A 19,818-nucleotide genomic window follows, 5' to 3' on the forward strand; every position below is an offset into this window, starting at 1 on the left:
TTTCAATGGAAGTTTACCGCTATATTAGGGTTAGTGGTGTGCAGCAGTTTAGGATTACGTTTTGGAATACGAGGTGTCCTGGCAATATTTTGATGGCTGGAATGTGTTTGCAATGGGCAGAAATGATGAGCACTTCAGAAAAAGCTGCTCAAGGATGGCTCTTTCAACATCTTGTCCTTATTAGTTTTTAGGCTCTGGTGGTTCCCTATGCTTATTAATGTTGTTTTTCTTTGGGAGTAAAATAGGGTTTTTTAGTGTTAGTCTTGTGGTGGGGGAGATTGTGTCAATCCTTCTGCCAATTCTAGCAAAAACTTTAGGACAAGGTCCCAGGCATTGTATACCATGTTTCAGTGCTTTTTCCTGGTACTGCTCTTGACCTCAGATGCTTCAATTGAACATTAGAGTTTCTTTGAAATGAAGGATGGACACTCTCAGAAATTTACCCTCCTTGTATAGTATAAAACTTGGCACCTCCCAGTGGAGCTATTTCAATTTATTGAAATAGCTGAAGAGATTGGTATGATTATATGTCCCTGTGTATATCTGGTTAGCTCCAAAGTGCTGTTGGGGTATTAGTAATGTGGCTGTCACTCATGAAGAGTGGCAGAAGGTGTTGCTCCTTTTGCTACATGGCTCAGTAGCAGATCCTACATCTTTCCTGGTTCCTGACAGCATATCTTCTTCTGGTTCAAGCATCCCTAGAATAAGCCTTGATTTGTTTGGGTGGCTTGTTGATGAAAAATAAGCGTTACATGGGAAGTGGTCTGGGTTGTCACCCTAGTGTAACTACTTACCCACAACTGGTTATCATGTCATGCAAACCAGGTCAGTAGAACAGTTGTACACAGAGCAATAAGAACAGCAACAAGAAGTAATGTACCAGGGAAAGGCGGAACAAACAGTGTTTTCGGGGCCTTCTTAAAAGTTGCAATGGTGGAACCCCTATGGAAAAGGGCCCTCTCTTGCATGCATGCTATGGACAGGTTGGTGTGGGTGAGGACAGTGCTTCAGGTAATTGAGTCCCAGAAGAAGGTAGAAGGTCCTGAATAAAGAAAAAGAAGAAACAAGTCTTGAAGTGACTTGTTAGAAGAGCTAAGAACAAGCCTGGCAGGCAAGGGAGCCATGGCATCCCTCATAGTTTAAAATGGTGTGTTAGGACTCATTGATCTGTTCCTGAAGGCAGATGAAAGAAAGTGCCATGATTCTGTGGTTGCTGATGGAAAAGAATGGCTCTTATTCCCCCATCTCTGAAGTGATTGTTCCTATGCTAGGTTTGTTTAGGTGGAAAAAGGTGACGATAAGAACAGCAAGCTTTATTTTGTTAGCAGTGCCTCATATTGTTTGAGCATCCTGGGTTTGGTGTGCTTGGTGACTGGGGATGATTGTAGAAGGGGAGCTCCATGAAGCATCACAGACCAGACATTTCCAACCCTGCCATGGAGTTATCTAAGATTGGACATATGAGACCGGGGGGGGGGGGTGCATTCTCGCAGATGTTGTGCATCAGCAAGAGATCCTCAGTGTCATCCTTGATTGGAATTGCAGGTCAGAGTGGGGGTGTGGGGTGACTGGACTCAGCCAATGCTGGGAAGCCTGTGGGCTCACATTTGGCCACAGATTAATTCTCTTTTCTGTAAAACTGATGGACCTTTTTAAACTTCACAGTTTCGGGATGTCTATTCCAGCTTGCTCACAACATGTTCAGAAGCAAATGTTTATTGTGAATTTTGACAAATGGTGCTTCTTCACAGTGAAGTTTTTAAACTAACCGGAGGGAGCTAATTGGTAATAGCAGAGTGACCAGCTATTTGCATGCTTGAGCATTAAGTCATAATTAAGTCACATGTATCAGGAAGATGATACAGACGAGTTAACTGACTGGCTTTTAGATGGAAACTAACTGTGCATTATGGTTTCTTGATCAGCATATATATGTTGATGCATGTTGTGATTCCTGCAGGATTAGCAACAACAGAAGAGCACAAAATGGTATGGAAAGGGAGCAGAACAAAACAAAAACCCTCTGTAGTAGAAAAACTAAACTTCTGATGCTGTTTCTCTTTAACTGCAGACCCTGCAACATGGAAACATTCAAGGCACCTTTCTAAAGGTTTCCTATTCACTTCTTCTCCCTGCCCCACACAGAATCTGCATGCCTGTGTATTCTAGCCACCAGCATTTCACGCCACTGTTGCTGCTGCCTGCTGTCCTTATTTGCACATTTATGCACTGGCTGCTGTGCTAAATTGCTGGTTTTTGTGGGCCTGCTAGCTTAGTTTGCTATTTTGCTTCTTTCTGCCTTTGCGTCAAATTAGAATGCAAAGTAAAAATGTAATCTTTTTTTTTGAAAGACGTGGTATAGTTTTTATAATAATTGCCATTGTTCTTTTCTTACTGAACTGAATTTGTAAATCTTTTGGTAGTGTTAGTTCTCTTAAAAATATTGCACTGTAATCGGAGAGTGACTGATATTATGTATGTTGTCTTTAACAGTAACTGGAACTGGAAAACTGCACAGTGGTGAAATAATGCAGCAATGATTTCACTGATAAGATTGAAGGCTTCCTTGTTACTTAGCTATTGCAAAGAATGTGGGCTTTAGTTGCTCTCCTGCCTTGCAGCCTTCCAAGGGTGGGCAGCTTGTGCCCTCCAGATGTTGGTCTGTAACTCTCATCAGCCCCAGCCAGCATAGCCAGAGGTGAAAGGAGATGGAGTTTCCCACTTTTGTTGTACTGGGAAGGAGTCTACCCCATTTAATATCTGGGGCAGTCTTAGTGGAGGCAGTATAAGAGGCAGTAGTAAGTACTTCCTGTGCTTCTGTGATGCACTTGACCACAGCTCTGCTGTGGTGCTGCACGGTTGAAAGATGTCAGAGCCTACATGGGCAGTGGGAGTCCAGCACATAGGTCCTGCATGGCAGCGCACTTTCCTGCCTGCAGCAAGCTGCCTGTGATCTGACAGCGATCCAGAAGAAGGTGCTTGGACTTGATCCAAGTGATTGGTCCCAAGCTGAGATTGCTTTAAAATAAAGTCATACTTCTGGAGTTATGTGTTTTCCTTATGGGGTTTGTTGCCCTGAAATTGGAGGTCCACCTGAGAATGAGCACCATGAACATTCACAGTAGCTAGTATACATGATTTCCCAGTTGAAGTCAAGAGTTGTGACCTTCTGTTTTTAGGAAGAGGCGATCCCTGAGCAATATCTGGGATGGTGCGGAAAAAAGGAGGATGGGTCTCCCATGCCTGAAGTGGTAGTGTGGAAGTGGGCATTTCAGCAAGTGTCATTTGTTATGCATACCTGATGAAATGCCTATGTCAGCACAACTTCTAGTGGTACAAGGAGCCCTGTCTTCTTTTGTATCCAGCCATGCTACCCATATGCATAACAATGGTATGGCTAATATAGGGAACAAAATTGGATGTACTGCTGAAATTGGTCTGAATAGCTTATCCCTTGGCATGAGAACTGGACCTTCTTAGCTGTCTGATTTGGCCTTTCACATGAACAGAACATTCTGAGCTACAGATTACCTTAAAAAGGCTTTTCTTGAGTGGCTAATGTTATAATACAGAGCGGCCCATATTTCACTTCAGTCCAGTCATGGCAAATTCCCATTTAGAAGCAATAAAAGTGATGTTCATTCTGCATGAAAGGCCCCTAGCACTACCAATCAAAGGGCATTATTTATTTGTGTTATTTATTTGTTACATTTATATCCCACCTTGTGCAGCTATTCCATATTTTCCTCAATGGATTTTTTCTGGTAAGAAAAATGACCAGCAGAAGCAGTGGGGAAATATGGGAGGGGCGGCAAATTGGACATCTGGACTCCCTATAGCATTCTGTGAATGAGACGAGAGGATTGTACAATAACAAGTGTGTGTGTGGAAGCACTGTAGACACAGTTAGTTCCAGGTATTTCAGTGGAATGCAAATTGGATTATAACCACTGTATTCATTGAAGGGTATGTGCAACGTACTCACGTTGTGACTGCTCAAATATAGGAGGGAAATATAATAAGCAGGCCCCAAATTTAGACAACATTGTGTTGTTGGTAGAAGCAGCAATAGAACAGGAGTTTTAAAAATTGAGGTGCATTTAAGTGCTGGGAAAAGAGCTAGACTCATTGAACTTGTGTTGCTTAATGCTTTGTTTCTGGTTTTCATCATGAAATGTTGAGGATAGAAAAACTCAATGAAGAAATGGCACTTGATACTGAGAAAATTTGTTCGAGTTGAACTTATTGTCTCATAACTATTTTTTACAGGGATCGATACTGAGGAATGGGGGAAATTTTTACATACAAAAAACAAGGTAACTTTTTTTACAATAACGCTATTAAAATGTATACATATGATTGAGAGAAGTAGGCAGTGGGGCAGAGTTGCTGTCAGCCTACTTGGGAACACAGTGTGCAAACTTGCCTCAAGCTATTTCTGATTCTGGCTGATTGCAATTGATGCTTCAGAGACTTCATGAAACTATATTTTAAGCTTTATTAAAAGTGGTTTGGGGTAATATCTGCATTGAGCCTGGGTGTATTCATCCAACCATTCTCCTTTGGCTTTTTGTTAGAAGTGGCCACCTTTCCTACTGATAGCAACATTTTGGAAGCAAGAAGAGCTTCTAGAAATCAAGTCCTTTCTCCAAAGTTTGACAGGATTTGTACATAAATCAGTGTGGGTCACAGCTTGAGATCTTCTTGTACCAAAATATGCAGATAGGACTCTCAGGTTGCTCCTTCTGGGGCTGTAGAGAAGCTGGACCAAGGAGAAGTGAGGCAGGGATCTATAATCGTGCCTTTATGGAAGTTCATGGATGCCTACTGAGCCCTGCACAGAAATGTATGGTGGGGACATGTAATGGCCCGGGCACATTTCGGGGGGGATGCATTTTAGGTTGCATGGCTGTCTCTGCATAACATATTTAAACTGGAGTTCCATTTATCTCTCCACCCATAGCCAGCAACCATAGTATGCCCCTGGTGGAGCCAGCAGAAACAAAAAAAGCTACATTACAGGGTCTAGCAATCTTCCTGCATATGGATCAGCCATTTTCGGCATCCAGAAAGCGGAAAAGAGCATTTTGCATGAAGAAATCTAAGCTGTATCTTGAGAAACTGCATCCGGAGAAATGTGTCCCATGCTGCTACATTATGCATCAGTGCATAGACCTATAAGGGCATTCTACTCTTAAAGATGGTGGAAAAATAAATTCCCTCTGCTCACATGGCCTTTTTGTTCATAGAAGGAAAAATTGCTGTCTGGATGTTTTGTGTGAGTATGGCCACTCATGGTAGGTTTTCTTTTAACATTGCAGCTCTATACTGACTTCGATGAAATTAGACAAGAAATAGAAAGTGAAACTGAAAGGATTTCTGGAAATAATAAGGTAGGTCTCTCTGCTTGGTAAATTTTTCAGATTATTATTTCTGTATAGAACCTGAAGACCATAATTGGAAAATAGTCATATTATTGACACTATTCATTAAGTCATGCTTATCTAAATTGCCTGGGTCTAAAGTTTTCTAGTCCAGGGACAGAATCTACTGCAGCTATTTCTGTTCATAATATCCAAGGTTACATCAAAGGAAAATCTTGCACAGATGATACAGAGTCATGTGAAATAATGTACATTGTTGCGCATGTTCTGACTTAAAGCTCATTTTTGCCAACCACATTTAGGGGAAAGTAGCTGAAATCTCTGAGCTGTGGAAGGCATCACATACACAAACCTGATCTGAGCCCAGACAGTTAAAGACACACCCAGTCTTCATAGCCTAGATTCAATGGTTGCTTGCTTTCTAAATGTTGTGTTTGACTCCCCCCCCCCAAAAAAAAGCCCAGTAGAAATTAATTTTGGTTACTTTTTTATGGCTTTCTAGGGTATCAGCCCTGAACCTATTCATCTAAAGATTTTTTCACCAAATGTTGTCAACCTGACCCTTGTAGATCTTCCTGGAATGACCAAGGTAAGGAAGAATATCTATCTGTCTATCATTTCTATATAACGAAAGGTTTTGTTTTACAGAAGGTGACAGTATATAAGATAGTGATCTGTAAGGGTCCAATTCACACAGCATGCTAAACTCATTGGAGATTGGTTAACCCATGATGAGATCACCAAGGGTTATTCATGGTTTAATAACCCTTGCATAATCCTCTGTTACAGGGTTATGAAATGCTTGTTTAACTATGATTGTATGGTATACAAACTCTGCTCAGGGACTACATATGTAAAGCATTGTCAGCATGCACCATGGGTAATTCCTGAATTAAAGAACTTATGGTGAGTCAGCCTTGTCTTGTGAACTGACCCAGCAGCCAGTTAGCAGAGCGTTTCAGATGTTTCTTACCAAAGTTCCCAACTGTCCTTCCTTCAGTCTCCAGCCTGCTACTGCCACATCACCTTGCACTATTTTCTGTTAATTTGTTTTGTCTGTCTTTGTTGCTAATTGGCTGTCCTTGTTAAGTAGTAGCTGAAAGTAGGAAACTCGAAGAGCTACATTTCTCCCCAAGTAATTTGAATTCCCTTATCCCTTCCTGTTTCCTTTCTCCTGGGAGTAATTTTAGATGCCGTACTTTCAGAAGCCTGACTGCTTATGAATTGCTATTATTGTATTTTAAAGAAGTTCATCCAGATTTTACTTGCTTATTTTCTTGTAGGTACCTGTGGGTGATCAACCAAAGGATATTGAACTTCAGATCCGAGAACTCATCCTTAGATTCATTAGTAATCCAAATTCCATTATTTTGGCAGTCACTGCTGCCAATACGGACATGGCCACCTCCGAGTCACTTAAAATAGCACGGGAAGTAGACCCAGATGGTAAGGAGCAAAAGCAGCTCATCAGTCTTCTCTCCCTGTCCAGGAAACATTCCCTTATCACAGCTGATGCTGTAACTATTAATCCTGAGGTGGCACCTATTCTTAGATGTTGAAGCCATTGTATCTGAAAAAAATGTACCTTGTGTAATTAAAATGGAAAGATGCCTCTAAATGACTTTCCTAATTGAAGGCAAATCTGAGCCATCTCCTAATAATCACTAAAAACAGCTCTGCAAGTCATTGGCACAATTTGGACAGTGATTAGCTTCTTCCTGAAGCATAATTTGTGGTGCATTGGGCCAAACACTCCTCTGTTTCCTCCCCAGCTTATTATTCTGGTTTGATATTAAGCCCTACCTAACCCAAACACTTAGCTAGAGTTCCAAATTAACCTGATTTGCACATCATGGTGGCAGTGGCAGTTCCTGGGATGTTTAACCTAGGAGTTGCAGGGATAATTAGAGTGCGAGCTGCACACTCATAGTTTCTGCTATTAACTAATATTTCAGGAAATTCCCCATTCCTGGTTTCTTCCATGGTGTTTGAACCCAGAAGGTCTGGGATGTTTAGTCATGGTTAACCCAACAACAAACCATGGACCTGAGAACAAAGAAGGGAAGTGAACTTCTCTTTGCTTTGATGTCCTTGTTCCATGGGTAATCTTTCTCCTAGCTATGAAAAGTTATACCAATTTAATGTCAAGTGACTAATTCCCTGTCACTGTGCTAGGGAGGCGTACCCTTGCTGTTATCACAAAGCTAGATCTCATGGATGCGGGCACTGATGCAATGGATGTCCTTATGGGAAGAGTGATCCCTGTTAAGCTCGGCATCATTGGTGTGGTCAATAGGTGAGATTTCAAACACATTCCTTTTGTGAAATACGCAGGTTAACTCTTATGCATTGTGTATGAGAGGGAGAATTACTGCAGTTTCTGGAATATTTAACATGGTTAACCTCGGTTTGTTACAGGGTTGTACGAGTCTTTTCTAGCCATGTTTGGATGGGCATGTCAAGTACTGCTAATGGATGACATATTTAAAATGTTGCTGGGCATGCACCAACACTCATCCTGGATTAACTAACTCACAGTGAGCCAGCTGTGTCGTGTGAACCGAACGGTTCTGCAATCTTTCTTGGACTTTAACTGGCATGCCTCTAAGGCTACTGCAACAGATGGGCCTGGGCTGGTGGAAACAACAGGTGAAATTGGGGAGAGCATGGAGCTGGGGCTGTGTGCCTCCTCCTAATCTGTAAATCACACTTGCACACTTAATCTTTCAGACACTTGGTGTATAATTGGCTGGCCAGCCTTATGTGCTCAGAGTGTTCTCCACATGTTCCCATAATCCCAGATCCCAGACCCGGATACAGGGTCACCTGGATGGCACTAGGTGGCATGTGATAGCAGTGGATTCAGAAAAAAGACTGACATTTTCAAAGCAGCAATGGTATATTGGGATTGCATTCGCCAAGCTGGAAGAACAGGGTGAACCAAATTTTAGCAGCAAAAGAAGAATATGAAATGGAATGGCAAATAGGACTTTCTCCATGGCTGCCTCCCACTTATGGAATATGCTCCCCAGAGAAATTCACTTGGCACCAACATTATTTCCTTTCCAGTGCCAGGCAAAAACATTTCTCTTTTCCTAGCTATTTTAAGCAATAAAATTTTTTAACAGCTAGTTTATTGTTGTTGTGATATTAATTATGTAATGCTTTTATTGTATTGGATTATTTTATTGTTTCAATGAGTGTGTTATTTTAAATATTGTAAGACTCCTGGGGGAGGCATGGAAATGCAAAAATAAATAAATCTACAGTAAACTGCCCAGATAGCTTTTTTTTTGGGGGGGGGGAGATAATGGGTGGTATAGAAATTAATTAAACACCACCACCTTGATGCCTGGTGTTACTTCTTCAGCATATAAAGTGGATGTGTAAAAGTTAATAATTAAGTTAAAAAGTATTGGCTGCTATCTGATGGAATTTTTTTGAATAAAGTGTGAAGTATAAAATACTGTATTGCAACACGCATAATCATTTGCTAATTTTCACTCTTAACTTTTAGGAGTCAGTTAGATATTAATAACAAGAAGAGTGTGGCTGATTCGATTCGTGATGAGTATGCTTTCCTTCAGAAGAAGTATCCCTCTCTAGCCAATCGGAATGGAACAAAGTACCTCGCTAGAACACTCAACAGGTACAAGAATTTGCTGAGATTCTGAATGGCAACTTTCTGACCCATCCCATTTGTGTTGCAGTAGCTTGCATTTGCTGGTGAACCTGATAAATAAGAGAGAGAAACTTCCAGATTTCTCGATTTTATTTGCAGTTAAACCTTTCATATGCACAGGAAATGAATGGGAAGCCAGCAATTACATGTTCAACTTTTCTGCTAATCAGGTGGTTCGCTTTCATTTGATTCATTCTAGAGATGCCAAGTGTAAAAGGGAAGGCTTATCGGAGTAGAGTTTACATCGGGAAGTATCCAACAATGTCCTTTGCCAAAGAGCCTCTCGCACAGTGGTGGCGAACCTATGGCACGCGTGCCACAGTGGACATGCGGAGCCCTCTGTGTTGGCACGAAAGCCAAGTCACCCCAGCATCGCCCCAGCAACCAAGCATCGGATAACAGCATTACATAGGGGCCATGCGCATGCTAGGAAAGGAGTAGTGGCACCAGGCGATAATGTCAAAAGCTGTTATTCAGTAGCCGTGACTCGTCTGAGCTTTTGCATGGCTGGTCAGTGCACTGCCAAGGACATATATATGTATTTGCTTGGACTGGCTGTGTGTGTTTTTTTCTAAACTGAAACCTCCGTTTTCAGGTTTTATTGCAGTGTTGGCACTTTGCGATAAGTGGGTTGTGGGTTGCAGTTCGGGCACTTGGTCTCTAAAAGGTTCACCAACGCCGCTTCAGCACAACACAAATAGAATTAGCTTGTGAGATGAGATTCCCCAGAAAACCCATCGCATGAGCTCATGCTATTGGTGGTGTGCTAGAGGTGCCTTATTCTGGCATAATATAATTTATCTCCCCGCCCCAACCTCTGCAGTTAACACCATATAACAGGGTGGCTGGACATTTTGGCTAGCATTTTCAGGAGTCTGAGCTGTTTGAAGGGGGATGAGGTAGCAGGAACCTCAACTTTCGGCAGAAATTTGGATCCAGCCCAATTCTAAGAATGAAGTTATGTGCCCAAGCACACATTTCACTAGTCATCGCTTAAGCCTTGAAGTATATGAACCAAATTAGATGTGATGTGGCTAATTGGCAATTAGACTGTCCTGTTGGTATATTACTAATACTCATAAAAAATAGTGCACCTGGTTGCTTTTGAAAAATGGAAGGGGGTGCTCTGGGGGAATATGTTAAACCTTGCCCTATTCTTTCTTTGATCTAAATTGCACCCTGTCTCAAGATGTTAGCTTTGCAAGCAGCTAATACCTGATTTGGAAAAGTCGCAGGGAATAAATTGGACTGGGATGCGGGGGCGGGGGAGGAAACAGTCCTCCCCTCCAAAGGAACCAGGTGCAGCTGCTCAATAAAGTAATTAACACAAGCACATACGTTCCTAATTGCACATATTCTGTATCATATTAAGTCTAGCTCTAATTTGCAAACATTGCTGCTTTTCAGGTATTGTTTGATTAGTTTACCTCTCTATAGAATGGTTTATATGACAGTTATATATATTGTAGTATACTTTTAGTTATGATTTCTTGTGCTCTGTACACAGCCCCAGAATCCATTTGAAATAAATGTGGTCTAGAAATTGTTAAAACAAGTAATATATTTGTTTTTTCCTGAAATCTGTAAAAAAACTTCTTTGTTTGGCTTTTTCAGCCAGCCAGCAGGAACACAGTAATCCTGATGGCTTTTAGGCTGACAAAATGTTAGCCAGTGAAATTTATATTAAGTTATTTCTGTGAAAGAATCCCACGTGTTTACCTGAAAACAATTACTGATGAACATTGAAAATGTGTGAATGAAAATTGTGTCGATTATATGTTTAAATTGTCCTGCCAAATGTACTCCTTGTTCCCAAACTCTGCGTTTAGGCTGCTCATGCATCATATCAGAGACTGCTTGCCAGAACTGAAAACCAGAATCAATGTGCTAGCAGCTCAGTACCAGTCTCTGCTGAACAGCTATGGAGAGCCTGTAGATGACAAGAGTGCCACTTTACTACAGCTAATTACCAAATTTGCCACCGAATATTGCAACACCATTGAAGGGACAGCCAAATACATAGAGACTTCAGAATTGTAAGCACAACTTCTGTTTTTGATTATGACTGTCACTGAGAATGGAGGAAAATCTATGTGATAACAATGCTTCTACAAGTCAAATTGAAATTTTCTGCCTTTAAATTAATCAGGACTCAAATAGAGGAAATATTATTTTGATCTTCTCTTTTCCTCCTGTGAGGAAGATTGAGAGGATGGCAACAGGGGAGAGGGCCTTCTTAGTGGAGGGTTCCTGATTGTGGAACAGCTTTCTTGGCGAAGTTCATCCAGCACTAGCATTGCTATCTTTTCGACCATAGGTTAAAACTTTCCTCTACTCCAAGGCTTGTGGCAGCATAGGTTGATCCAGTGTGGTGCAGTGGTTAAGATCGTGGACTGGGACTCAGCAGATCTGGGTTCTAGTCCCCATCCAGCCCTGGAGCTCACCAGGTGATTTTGTGCCTGTCAAAGTCTCAGCCCAACCTACGTCACAGGAATGTTGTGAGCATAAGATGGAGAGGGCGAGGAGAACTATGTAAGCCACCTTGAGTTCCTTGAAAAAAAATGAATAAAATATAACAACTATATAAATAGAATAACATAAGGTTTTCTTGGGTCCTGTGGTTTTATTGTTGAAAATTGATTTATATTGTTTTGAATGTAAATAGCTCTATATTATGTTGTTACACTGTATTTTAGGGTTTTAATCTTTGTACACTACCCAGAGAGGCTGGCTGTGGGGCAGTACAGAAATGAAATGAATGAATGAAACTCAATTCCCTTTTCTCATTCCCTAGGTGCGGTGGAGCTAGGATTTGCTATATTTTTCATGAAACCTTTGGACGGACCTTAGAATCTGTTGACCCTCTAGGTGGCCTTAATACCATTGATATCTTGACGGCCATTAGAAATGCTACTGTAGGTATTATCCTTTATCTCTCTGTTAAGATGCCGTGTCCATTTCTTAACCTGTGCCCCGTGGGGGATACAGTTGAATTACTTGTTGAATTTACTAGTTGGTGCTGCCCTGAGGAATGACGTTATGCCCTGGTGGACATGGTGATTTTCATTACAATGAAGTAAAGATGGGTCTGTTTCCTTGTGGTCTGACTAGGGTCCCCGTCCTGCCTTGTTTGTGCCTGAAGTTTCCTTTGAGCTGCTAGTAAAGAGGCAGATCAAACGTTTGGAAGAGCCCAGCTTGCGATGCGTGGAGCTTGTCCATGAAGAAATGCAGCGGATTATTCAGCATTGTAGCAATTACAGTACACAGGTGAAAGGAGGCGCTAATGTGCAAAATGTGTATATATGTCATGGGGTGTGCATTTATCCTGGAGGATAGGAAACATGGCGCTGAGACTATTAAGGTATGTTTGGAGTGTCCTTATGAATAGAGGACCTCTTCTGTTTAGAGGACAGCCTGAAAAGTTTAAATAGCACAGTTGTCTGAATACTAATGGGGACTCATGGGATTTGATGTGCACTTGCACACATGTGCATTGTATTAGAGGTGTACAAGCAAAGTGCCTTTTATAGCTTAGTTGTATGTATATGCAAGCATGTATGTGTCCTAGTTTGTTCACTCTGAGATAGACTTTGCAGAACCGTTTCCTTTATCCACTTCTGCCCAAGAGAAGACTCCCTGTTTGGGTCCCTGAAAAATCCCACAGCTAGCAGCGCAGAGCAGAAATGGGAGGAAGGGAACCTGAACTTCTGAAGGCCCCATCTTTTAATATCCTATCTGGGAGTTACTGTTGCAAGGAAAAATGGCCACTGTAATAAAAATCTGTATAATAAGAGGGTCTCTCTGAGAAGAGCACCAAGGTGCTGACTTCTGCAGTTCTTGTATCAATGCTGTAGTGCACAAACAGGAGCAAGGAGAGTGCCTTGAATCAAGAAAGACTCCTAAGGGGCCATCTGGTTCCATGGCACACTTGTCTCTGGGTCCTTGCCTGTTGGTTGTGAACACTAGCATGCTGTGGGAACACCTTACAGAAGCCTGTAATAACATTTGCTGTTTACTGTCTGCAAACGTCATGATTAGGCCTCCTTGGAAGACAGCACACAGTGCTCTGATGGCCATTGATTTGATTGAGAAGGATTGCTCAGTTTTGCAGATGCTTTTGTTCTCCCAACAGAATGACATTCAGCTATAGCTTTGAAAAGCTTTATACCTTTCAAAATACCAAACCAGAATTCTATTTGAATAATATGTATAGTCTGAGACTGTAAATTAGACAGAACATTCACTAGTTCTTGAGGAAAAAGAGTTCTTGCCCATCCCCATTGTTTGTCTTTTTGCATAGATTGTTCTTATAAGACACTCTCGTCTATTCAGTTTGATAATGTATTTTTTTCCTTGTAGCTTCAGAAGACAAACCTTTCCCTTGTTTTGTTTGTATTCAGGAATTGCTGAGGTTTCCTAAACTCCATGATGCCATTGTTGAGGTTGTGACCAGTCTTTTGCGTCGAAGGCTGCCAGTTACAAATGACATGGTAATTCTTGTGCAGGTTGCCATGTGCAGTTGTGTGTTGCTTTGAATGGGCAGTGAGATGATACTAATGACAATAGTACTGGTAAAATCTTAGAGAGGACCAAGGTGAAGCTTAGCTGGAGCATTAAGGAGCAGAAGCTGGAATTCTACCCACACTTACTTTGAAACGAGCACCACTGGAATCAGTGGTGCTTGCTTCTGAGTGAACATGTCTTTTTCATTTATTTAGAAAAACTTTCCTTTATCACTCCACAGTCCCTATAAGGGTTCCCACGATAGTTAATAACATTCAAAACGAAATCTGCTTCAGTAAAAATTGAGAACAGTATAAACCACTATAAAAACAAACCAAACTAAACCAAGTTAGTGTTCAAATAAAACTCATTAAAAGTTTGTTCTCTATCTGCCTGAATTACTATTGCACTGTTGTTTCTTTACAACCAATGGTCTTGAGTCTCTCTTGTCAGTTCTGCATGTTAACCCCTCAAAAGGAAGCAGTATACATACTAATGTATCATCATCTTTGTATCCCATCTTTCTTCCTTTTGAAAGGAACCCAAGGTGGCTCACATACTCCTTGTTTTCTCCTCACAACAACCCTGTGGGGTAGATTAAGCTAAGGCAGTGAGCTTCCTGGCCAAATGGGGACTAGCTCTCCTGAGCCCCAGTCCAGCACCGGACAGCTTGTGGCCCTGCCAATGTTTTGTATTACATCTCCCAGCCCTATCCAGTGGGTGAGGTGTGATGGAAGATACAGGCCAAAACTGAAGTGTTCACCCCTTCTTCAAGAGAGGTCAAATGAGTTGCCTTCAGCTGCACTAGACTTGTCACTTTTAAGGAATGACTTCTTTGCCTTCTTACCTAGCACTGGATTTAATGGAATAAAACATGAAGCTCTGAATCATTCTCTCGGTTTTTCTTATAGGTTCACAATCTGGTAGCCATTGAGTTGGCCTATATCAATACCAAACACCCAGATTTTGCAGATGCTTGTGGGCTAATAAACAATAACATAGAGGTAAGGGAAGAAATTTATGCTCTTTAAGTATTTTTCGCTGTTAATTATGAATGGGTCTTTCTCCTTGTGCACAGATATATTCTATTTCACAGTCTTATTTTACTGAAATAATCAGATTTTCACATCAACAGCTTAGCATGAATTAAAACTCCTAGTTCTGCACTTAATGAGAGTCCCAACTCAAAACCAAAAGAATTACTTAACTTGATATAAGCCAGAGATTTATTTAGCATTGTACATTCTCAAAGAAGTTGATAAGCATGGCAGTACTAAATTGCTCACTACTGGCAGTTGGAGCAGAAGGGTCACATCAGAGGATTGGGAGATGGGCCATCTCTCCATGTGCCAGCTGGTCTGCTCTTGTGAGGACTAAAGACGGGGGAACTGAGAAGCTCATTGTTCCTCTTTGGGAATTCCAACTGCCAGTGCTAAAGATTCTTGTGACTCCTTGCATGTCACCAAAATTTAGAAGGTAGATATTCTGTGTCTAGTGTAGAAGAGGGTTAGCTTTCTTCTTGCATCACTTGGAGCCAAAAAACAAGACCCTAGGATTGGGGTGGGGGGTGTTTGGTTGGCTTTGATTTGTAAACTGCTATCCCTTCCCCCAGTTTTACTCTATTTTATCCTTTTTAGACCTAGTGTCTTATCTTCCCTTCACTCCTATGTTTTACCCTTTCAATAAACTTTATTTCCCATACTTGCGTAGTTGTGTGCTAAATCTGGAATGGAAGGGCCAGGGGATTTCTGGGCGGTATCGAGCCCAGTTGGACAAGGAGAGCATGGGATCTCCATCGGCTTTACCATTACATCTACTAACTTCCCTGGATATAGAAGCATGCATACCTGAGCATGTACTGTTTGTTCCAGTAAAGATATCTGGGGACCAGCACCTGCCACTGTTATCATCTGAGTACAGATGTAGCAAAAAGCAAATTAATCACTTTGCTAAAAGAGCCAAATGGGCATCTTTGGAAAGAGGGGGGATCCCAGCTGTCTTTTTAAAGGCTTGAATATATACCTTTATGCTAGTTAATGCATAACACTAACCATTGATAGAGGTAGTTGCATTCTGGGTTGTTGGGAGGTAAGCCATGAGTTTCTAGGCTGTAAACTCTTGGTGATTTAAATCATGGGATGCCATTACATACAAACCCAAAAAATTAGGTTGTTTATGGGTTCCTAGGCTGGCTACAGTTGTGGTGGGCAAGAGCAGTAAAGAAATTCAGGCACTGTGTTCACCAGTACTACAGTGCCAGAATAGTATTTAGGATATGGGAGGGAGCAGACAAAGGTGGAAGGAAACAATCAGTCTAGGGAATGAGAAAACAAAATTTTTTAATGATCTGCCAGATAAATCCTGAGTAGGACAACAAACCATAGGTTAAATAAACAATAGAGTACAGGTAGTCCCTGGATTACAAATGTCTGGGTTGTGAACAACTTGTACTTATGAACATGTGGACAGCCAGAAACCCTATAGAAAAACTGTGAATATTTCTAGGGAACTATGCGATGCACTTGGCAATGTAGCTCAATAAAGATATCCATGGCTGTTTGTTTATTTAAATACCATTTGACTAGCATAAAGCGAAATATAAACAATAACATTTATTAGAGATATTCATGGCTTTTTACTAGAGACAGTTAAGGCTATCTCTAGGGAACTACATGACACATTTGGCAATGTGTCTTTCAGTGGCTGCATAGTTCCCTAGAGATACAGTAATCATGGCTTTTTGTTCCATGGCGTCTGGACCCTACACTTCAGTGGCAACCCCTCTTTTAGCACCAGGTCCATCTCCATCATCAGTCAATGTCAGGCTTAACGTTACTTCAACAATGCTCTAAATTGTTTTAAGAATGAGTCCACCTAGTTTAGTGCTATCTGCTCCATTTGGCAGCAGCTTTCCAACATCCTGAGAGGAAACATTTCTTAGTTATGTTCCAAGATCCACTGAGGCTGGAGATGCAGGGACACCTGCTACATATGTTATCTGCCCATAGCCTGCAGTCTTCTATAGGAGAGGAGGAGACCATGCACCAGCATTGCTTAACACTGGATCCCAGGAAGTCATTATTGTCTTGGTTTTTCAAAACTCACTGACAAAACTCATTCTCATCCATTGTAGTAGTTGTGCATCAGTGTAATGATGATCAGTTTGCCAATGAGGAGTGCCTACTTAACTTTTCACAGAAATTTACTCTCAGTGACTGACAGTATCAGTCTCTATGGTCTAAGTTACTGTTTGTGAAGCAGTAAAATTTGAATATATCCTAAAAGTCTTTTCCTAATCAAAGCTATAATTTGCTTGTTTTGTTTTTAATTTAGGAGCAAAGGCGGAACAAGCTAGCTAGAGAGATGCCTTTCAGTGGCTCACGAGACAAGGTGAGTGTATGTGTCTGATGTTCTATGTAAAACTGAAGGTATGCTTGGAAGGATTAGAAAAAACCCAAGCAGGTCTTATTGTTACTGCAGTAATTATAAAAAATCCCTTGATCAGAGGTGTTTGGAGGCTCTGTTAAAAAATGCAAGTGCATGCCATCTTCTGAAAGGCAACCACTGAGGGGAATCCAAGAGGTTGAGCTGAAATAAATGGACATGCAACGCTGATGTCATTTTCTGACCATCTTGCTTTCTTTAGTCAGCGAAGCCTCCTGGTGCTTCGGCACCATCTTCCCAGGAGAACTCTGCTGCTGGTTCTGCTGAGGTTGATGGCAAGGTCTGTCTCCGTTTCTTCCTCTAAGCACTGCATGCTCAGTTGTTTTGTGGTCCACCTTGATAATGATTGAACGCTGTTTGTATCAGCTGCTGGTATGCTTGTCTGAACATGTGGCCAGATGTTGAAGGGTTCATTTCATTTCATTTGATTACTGAAGGGTGGTGGGCTTGAAGTTAGATTCTGAGATGCTAGGGCTCCTACACAAGGGAAGGTACTTCAGTGGAAATTTCAGTAATGATAAGTAAGCCTTTCTGGGAGGTGGCTTTATTTCCCATAACCAGTCATTTGCAATTATAGGTGTCTTTGGTAAGTTCCCCAGCTTTCTTTCAGCTTGTACAACACAACTGTGCGGTTGGCAGGCCCATGACCAGTGCTCTGAAAGAGCTGACATTACGCCATAAGACTGATTCCCCATGCTGAGATACTGTGATAGATGTTTGGGGGTCCCCTAGCAGGGACTCAGTGTGGAAAAGTTCCATAAAAGAAGAAACATTGAAAACCATGGGTCTGTAGAGCCTGAGAACAATGAAGTAAAAATATACCACTGGCTATCTATTTGCTTTCAACCACAAAGCCCTACTTTACAATTTCCTACTTAAGCATGTTAAACATATGTGTAAAGCTGCATGTTTTGTGGTCTTATCACAGGGGTGGACAGCCTGAAAGTTGCAAGTGGCCCAGTTCTCCTGGCTCTAGTGCAGACTTAAGATTCCTGAAAGTCTTGTCTCTCTCCACTCACCCACATCAAAAAATATATAAAAATAAAGTGTAGATGGCTAGTTCTGTGCAAGAAGTTGGAAAACATGACAATAAAACGTTCTTGAGGTACATTGCAGATCAACATAAAAGAACACAAATTTACTAGCCTGTCTGCTTCATCTGTGTGTGGAGTCTACAAACTGGTCTTCACAAAGGAATCCTTTCATGTCGAGCAAGTGGCCAACTGAAAGCCTGCAAGCATGGGGCTAAGTTTTCTAATCAAGGCAGGAATTCTGGTGTGCTAAAAAATATCCTGCATTCTGAAACAAAAGAATTCTGCATTTGTACTATTTTTAAATCAGATTTCCTAAATATCCCATAGACCATGGATGTAAAATATGTGACCTCCAGATATTGTACTCCAACTCCTAACAGACCCGCCAACATGGCCATTGGGCAGGTATGAAGGGAGTAACTGTTCAACAATATCCAGAATGCTACCTGTTACCTATACCTGTTGCAGAATATTCTCCATAGATATTTTATAGACTAAAACACAAATACGCTGCACAATTAAAAACCAGTGACACACAAGATTTAATTCCAGGGGGTTGGAGCCTTAGATGGAAGGCTCTGTGTATGAAACTTGCCTCTGTCCAATTTCAGGGATTTCCCTCTCCCCCAGCTTGCTCAATTCAGTAGGGTCCACAGCCACATGTAGCCTTTTCTGGTTGCTGCTGGGGGCATGGAGGGCTTCTATCAGCCTAGTTGCACTCACCTAGCCATTATTTATAATCAGTTCTACAGTTTTAACTACTTGTTGGATGTGCACTAAATAAGCTTAGATCTTTAAGAAGAACCCAAATTGTATGTTCATAAGTTTGGGTATTACGACATGGTACTATTGAATACTCCCCCCCCCCCCGATTTATATCCTGCCTTTTTCCTACAATGGGCTCAAGGCAGCTTACATCTCCTCCTCCATCTTATCCCCACAACAACAATCCTGTGAGGTAGGTTGGGCTGAGAGTCTGGGACTGGACCAAAGTCACCCAGTTGGCTCCATGGTTGAGCGGGGACTAGAACCCAGTTCGCCTGAGTCCCAGTTCCATGCTCTTAACCACTACACCACACTGGCTCTCCAGTGTATACTTGCATACACATCACAGCTTTTATTCAGAAAGAATTTGTGCAGCACACTATAAGCCTCTGTATTTTACACACATTATCTGCTTGAGCATTTTATCTGAATGGGTAGTACTCAGAATGTCAAATCCTACTTTTTGAACGTGGGGAACTTTTTACAGACAGCTTGTCATTTTCAAACACATTCCTGTAGCTGGAGCAGCAATTCTGTCATTCTCTGGTTTTAGTACAGAAGGTCACTTGTAAGGATAAGTGAACAGCTGTATCAAGGAAAAGGAACAAGACAACCACTGTTGGATGATCATTTTATGGCTTAAGAAGCTGAGGTGTGGATCAGCCTTTTAGCTGTGCCCGAAGTGCCTTTAGGTGAATACACCAACAAGCCAGGAAGTGTTCTATTTATTGTAGTCTCCCATTTCACCTGAACGAATAGACTTTGCTTATAAGCTTTGGAGCGAACAAGACTATTGAGACAACTTCAAAACACAGCTTGCTCTGAAGCTGCTAACTGTAATTTCCTAGTTCAAATGAAAAAAAAGGCTTTCCACATGTGAGGCACCACTAGTTTAGCACCTAATTGGATTGGAAGAAAAGAAGCATGTATGCTTGAGCTACTTGGAGGCAGGAAGGGATAAAGAAGCAGTAAACAAAATGAAAATATTTGGAACAGGTGGGTACTG

At 41.5% G+C, this 19,818-nt stretch overlaps 1 protein-coding gene across 6 annotated transcripts in view; it reads left to right on the forward strand.

The window, feature by feature from the left end:
• DNM1L (dynamin 1 like) overlaps positions 1 to 19,818 on the forward strand; it is a 43,575-nt gene that overhangs the window by 16,822 nt on the left and 6,935 nt on the right. For 3 of the 6 annotated variants that reach the window (XR_006415101.1, XM_044433952.1, XM_044433956.1), the window contains 14 exons: positions 2,072 to 2,110; positions 4,270 to 4,316; positions 5,322 to 5,393; positions 5,887 to 5,973; positions 6,668 to 6,830; positions 7,560 to 7,680; positions 8,902 to 9,033; positions 10,896 to 11,102; positions 11,861 to 11,981; positions 12,178 to 12,333; positions 13,467 to 13,556; positions 14,481 to 14,573; positions 16,903 to 16,959; positions 17,216 to 17,293. Coding sequence is in view for 5 of the 6 variants with exons in the window: in XM_044433952.1 (XP_044289887.1) it covers positions 2,072 to 2,110; positions 4,270 to 4,316; positions 5,322 to 5,393; positions 5,887 to 5,973; positions 6,668 to 6,830; positions 7,560 to 7,680; positions 8,902 to 9,033; positions 10,896 to 11,102; positions 11,861 to 11,981; positions 12,178 to 12,333; positions 13,467 to 13,556; positions 14,481 to 14,573; positions 16,903 to 16,959; positions 17,216 to 17,293 (1,463 nt within the window). In the remaining variant the exon portion in view is untranslated. The remainder of the gene's footprint in view (positions 1 to 2,071; positions 2,111 to 4,269; positions 4,317 to 5,321; positions 5,394 to 5,886; positions 5,974 to 6,667; positions 6,831 to 7,559; positions 7,681 to 8,901; positions 9,034 to 10,895; positions 11,103 to 11,860; positions 11,982 to 12,177; positions 12,334 to 13,466; positions 13,557 to 14,480; positions 14,574 to 16,902; positions 16,960 to 17,215; positions 17,294 to 19,818) is intronic. The other 3 variants (XM_044433953.1, XM_044433954.1, XM_044433955.1) reach the window with 3 other exon arrangements.

The sequence above is a fragment of the Varanus komodoensis genome, unplaced genomic scaffold (assembly GCF_004798865.1).
Source record: "Varanus komodoensis strain SLA01 unplaced genomic scaffold, ASM479886v1 scaffold27, whole genome shotgun sequence".
NCBI classification, from domain to species: domain Eukaryota; kingdom Metazoa; phylum Chordata; class Lepidosauria; order Squamata; family Varanidae; genus Varanus; species Varanus komodoensis.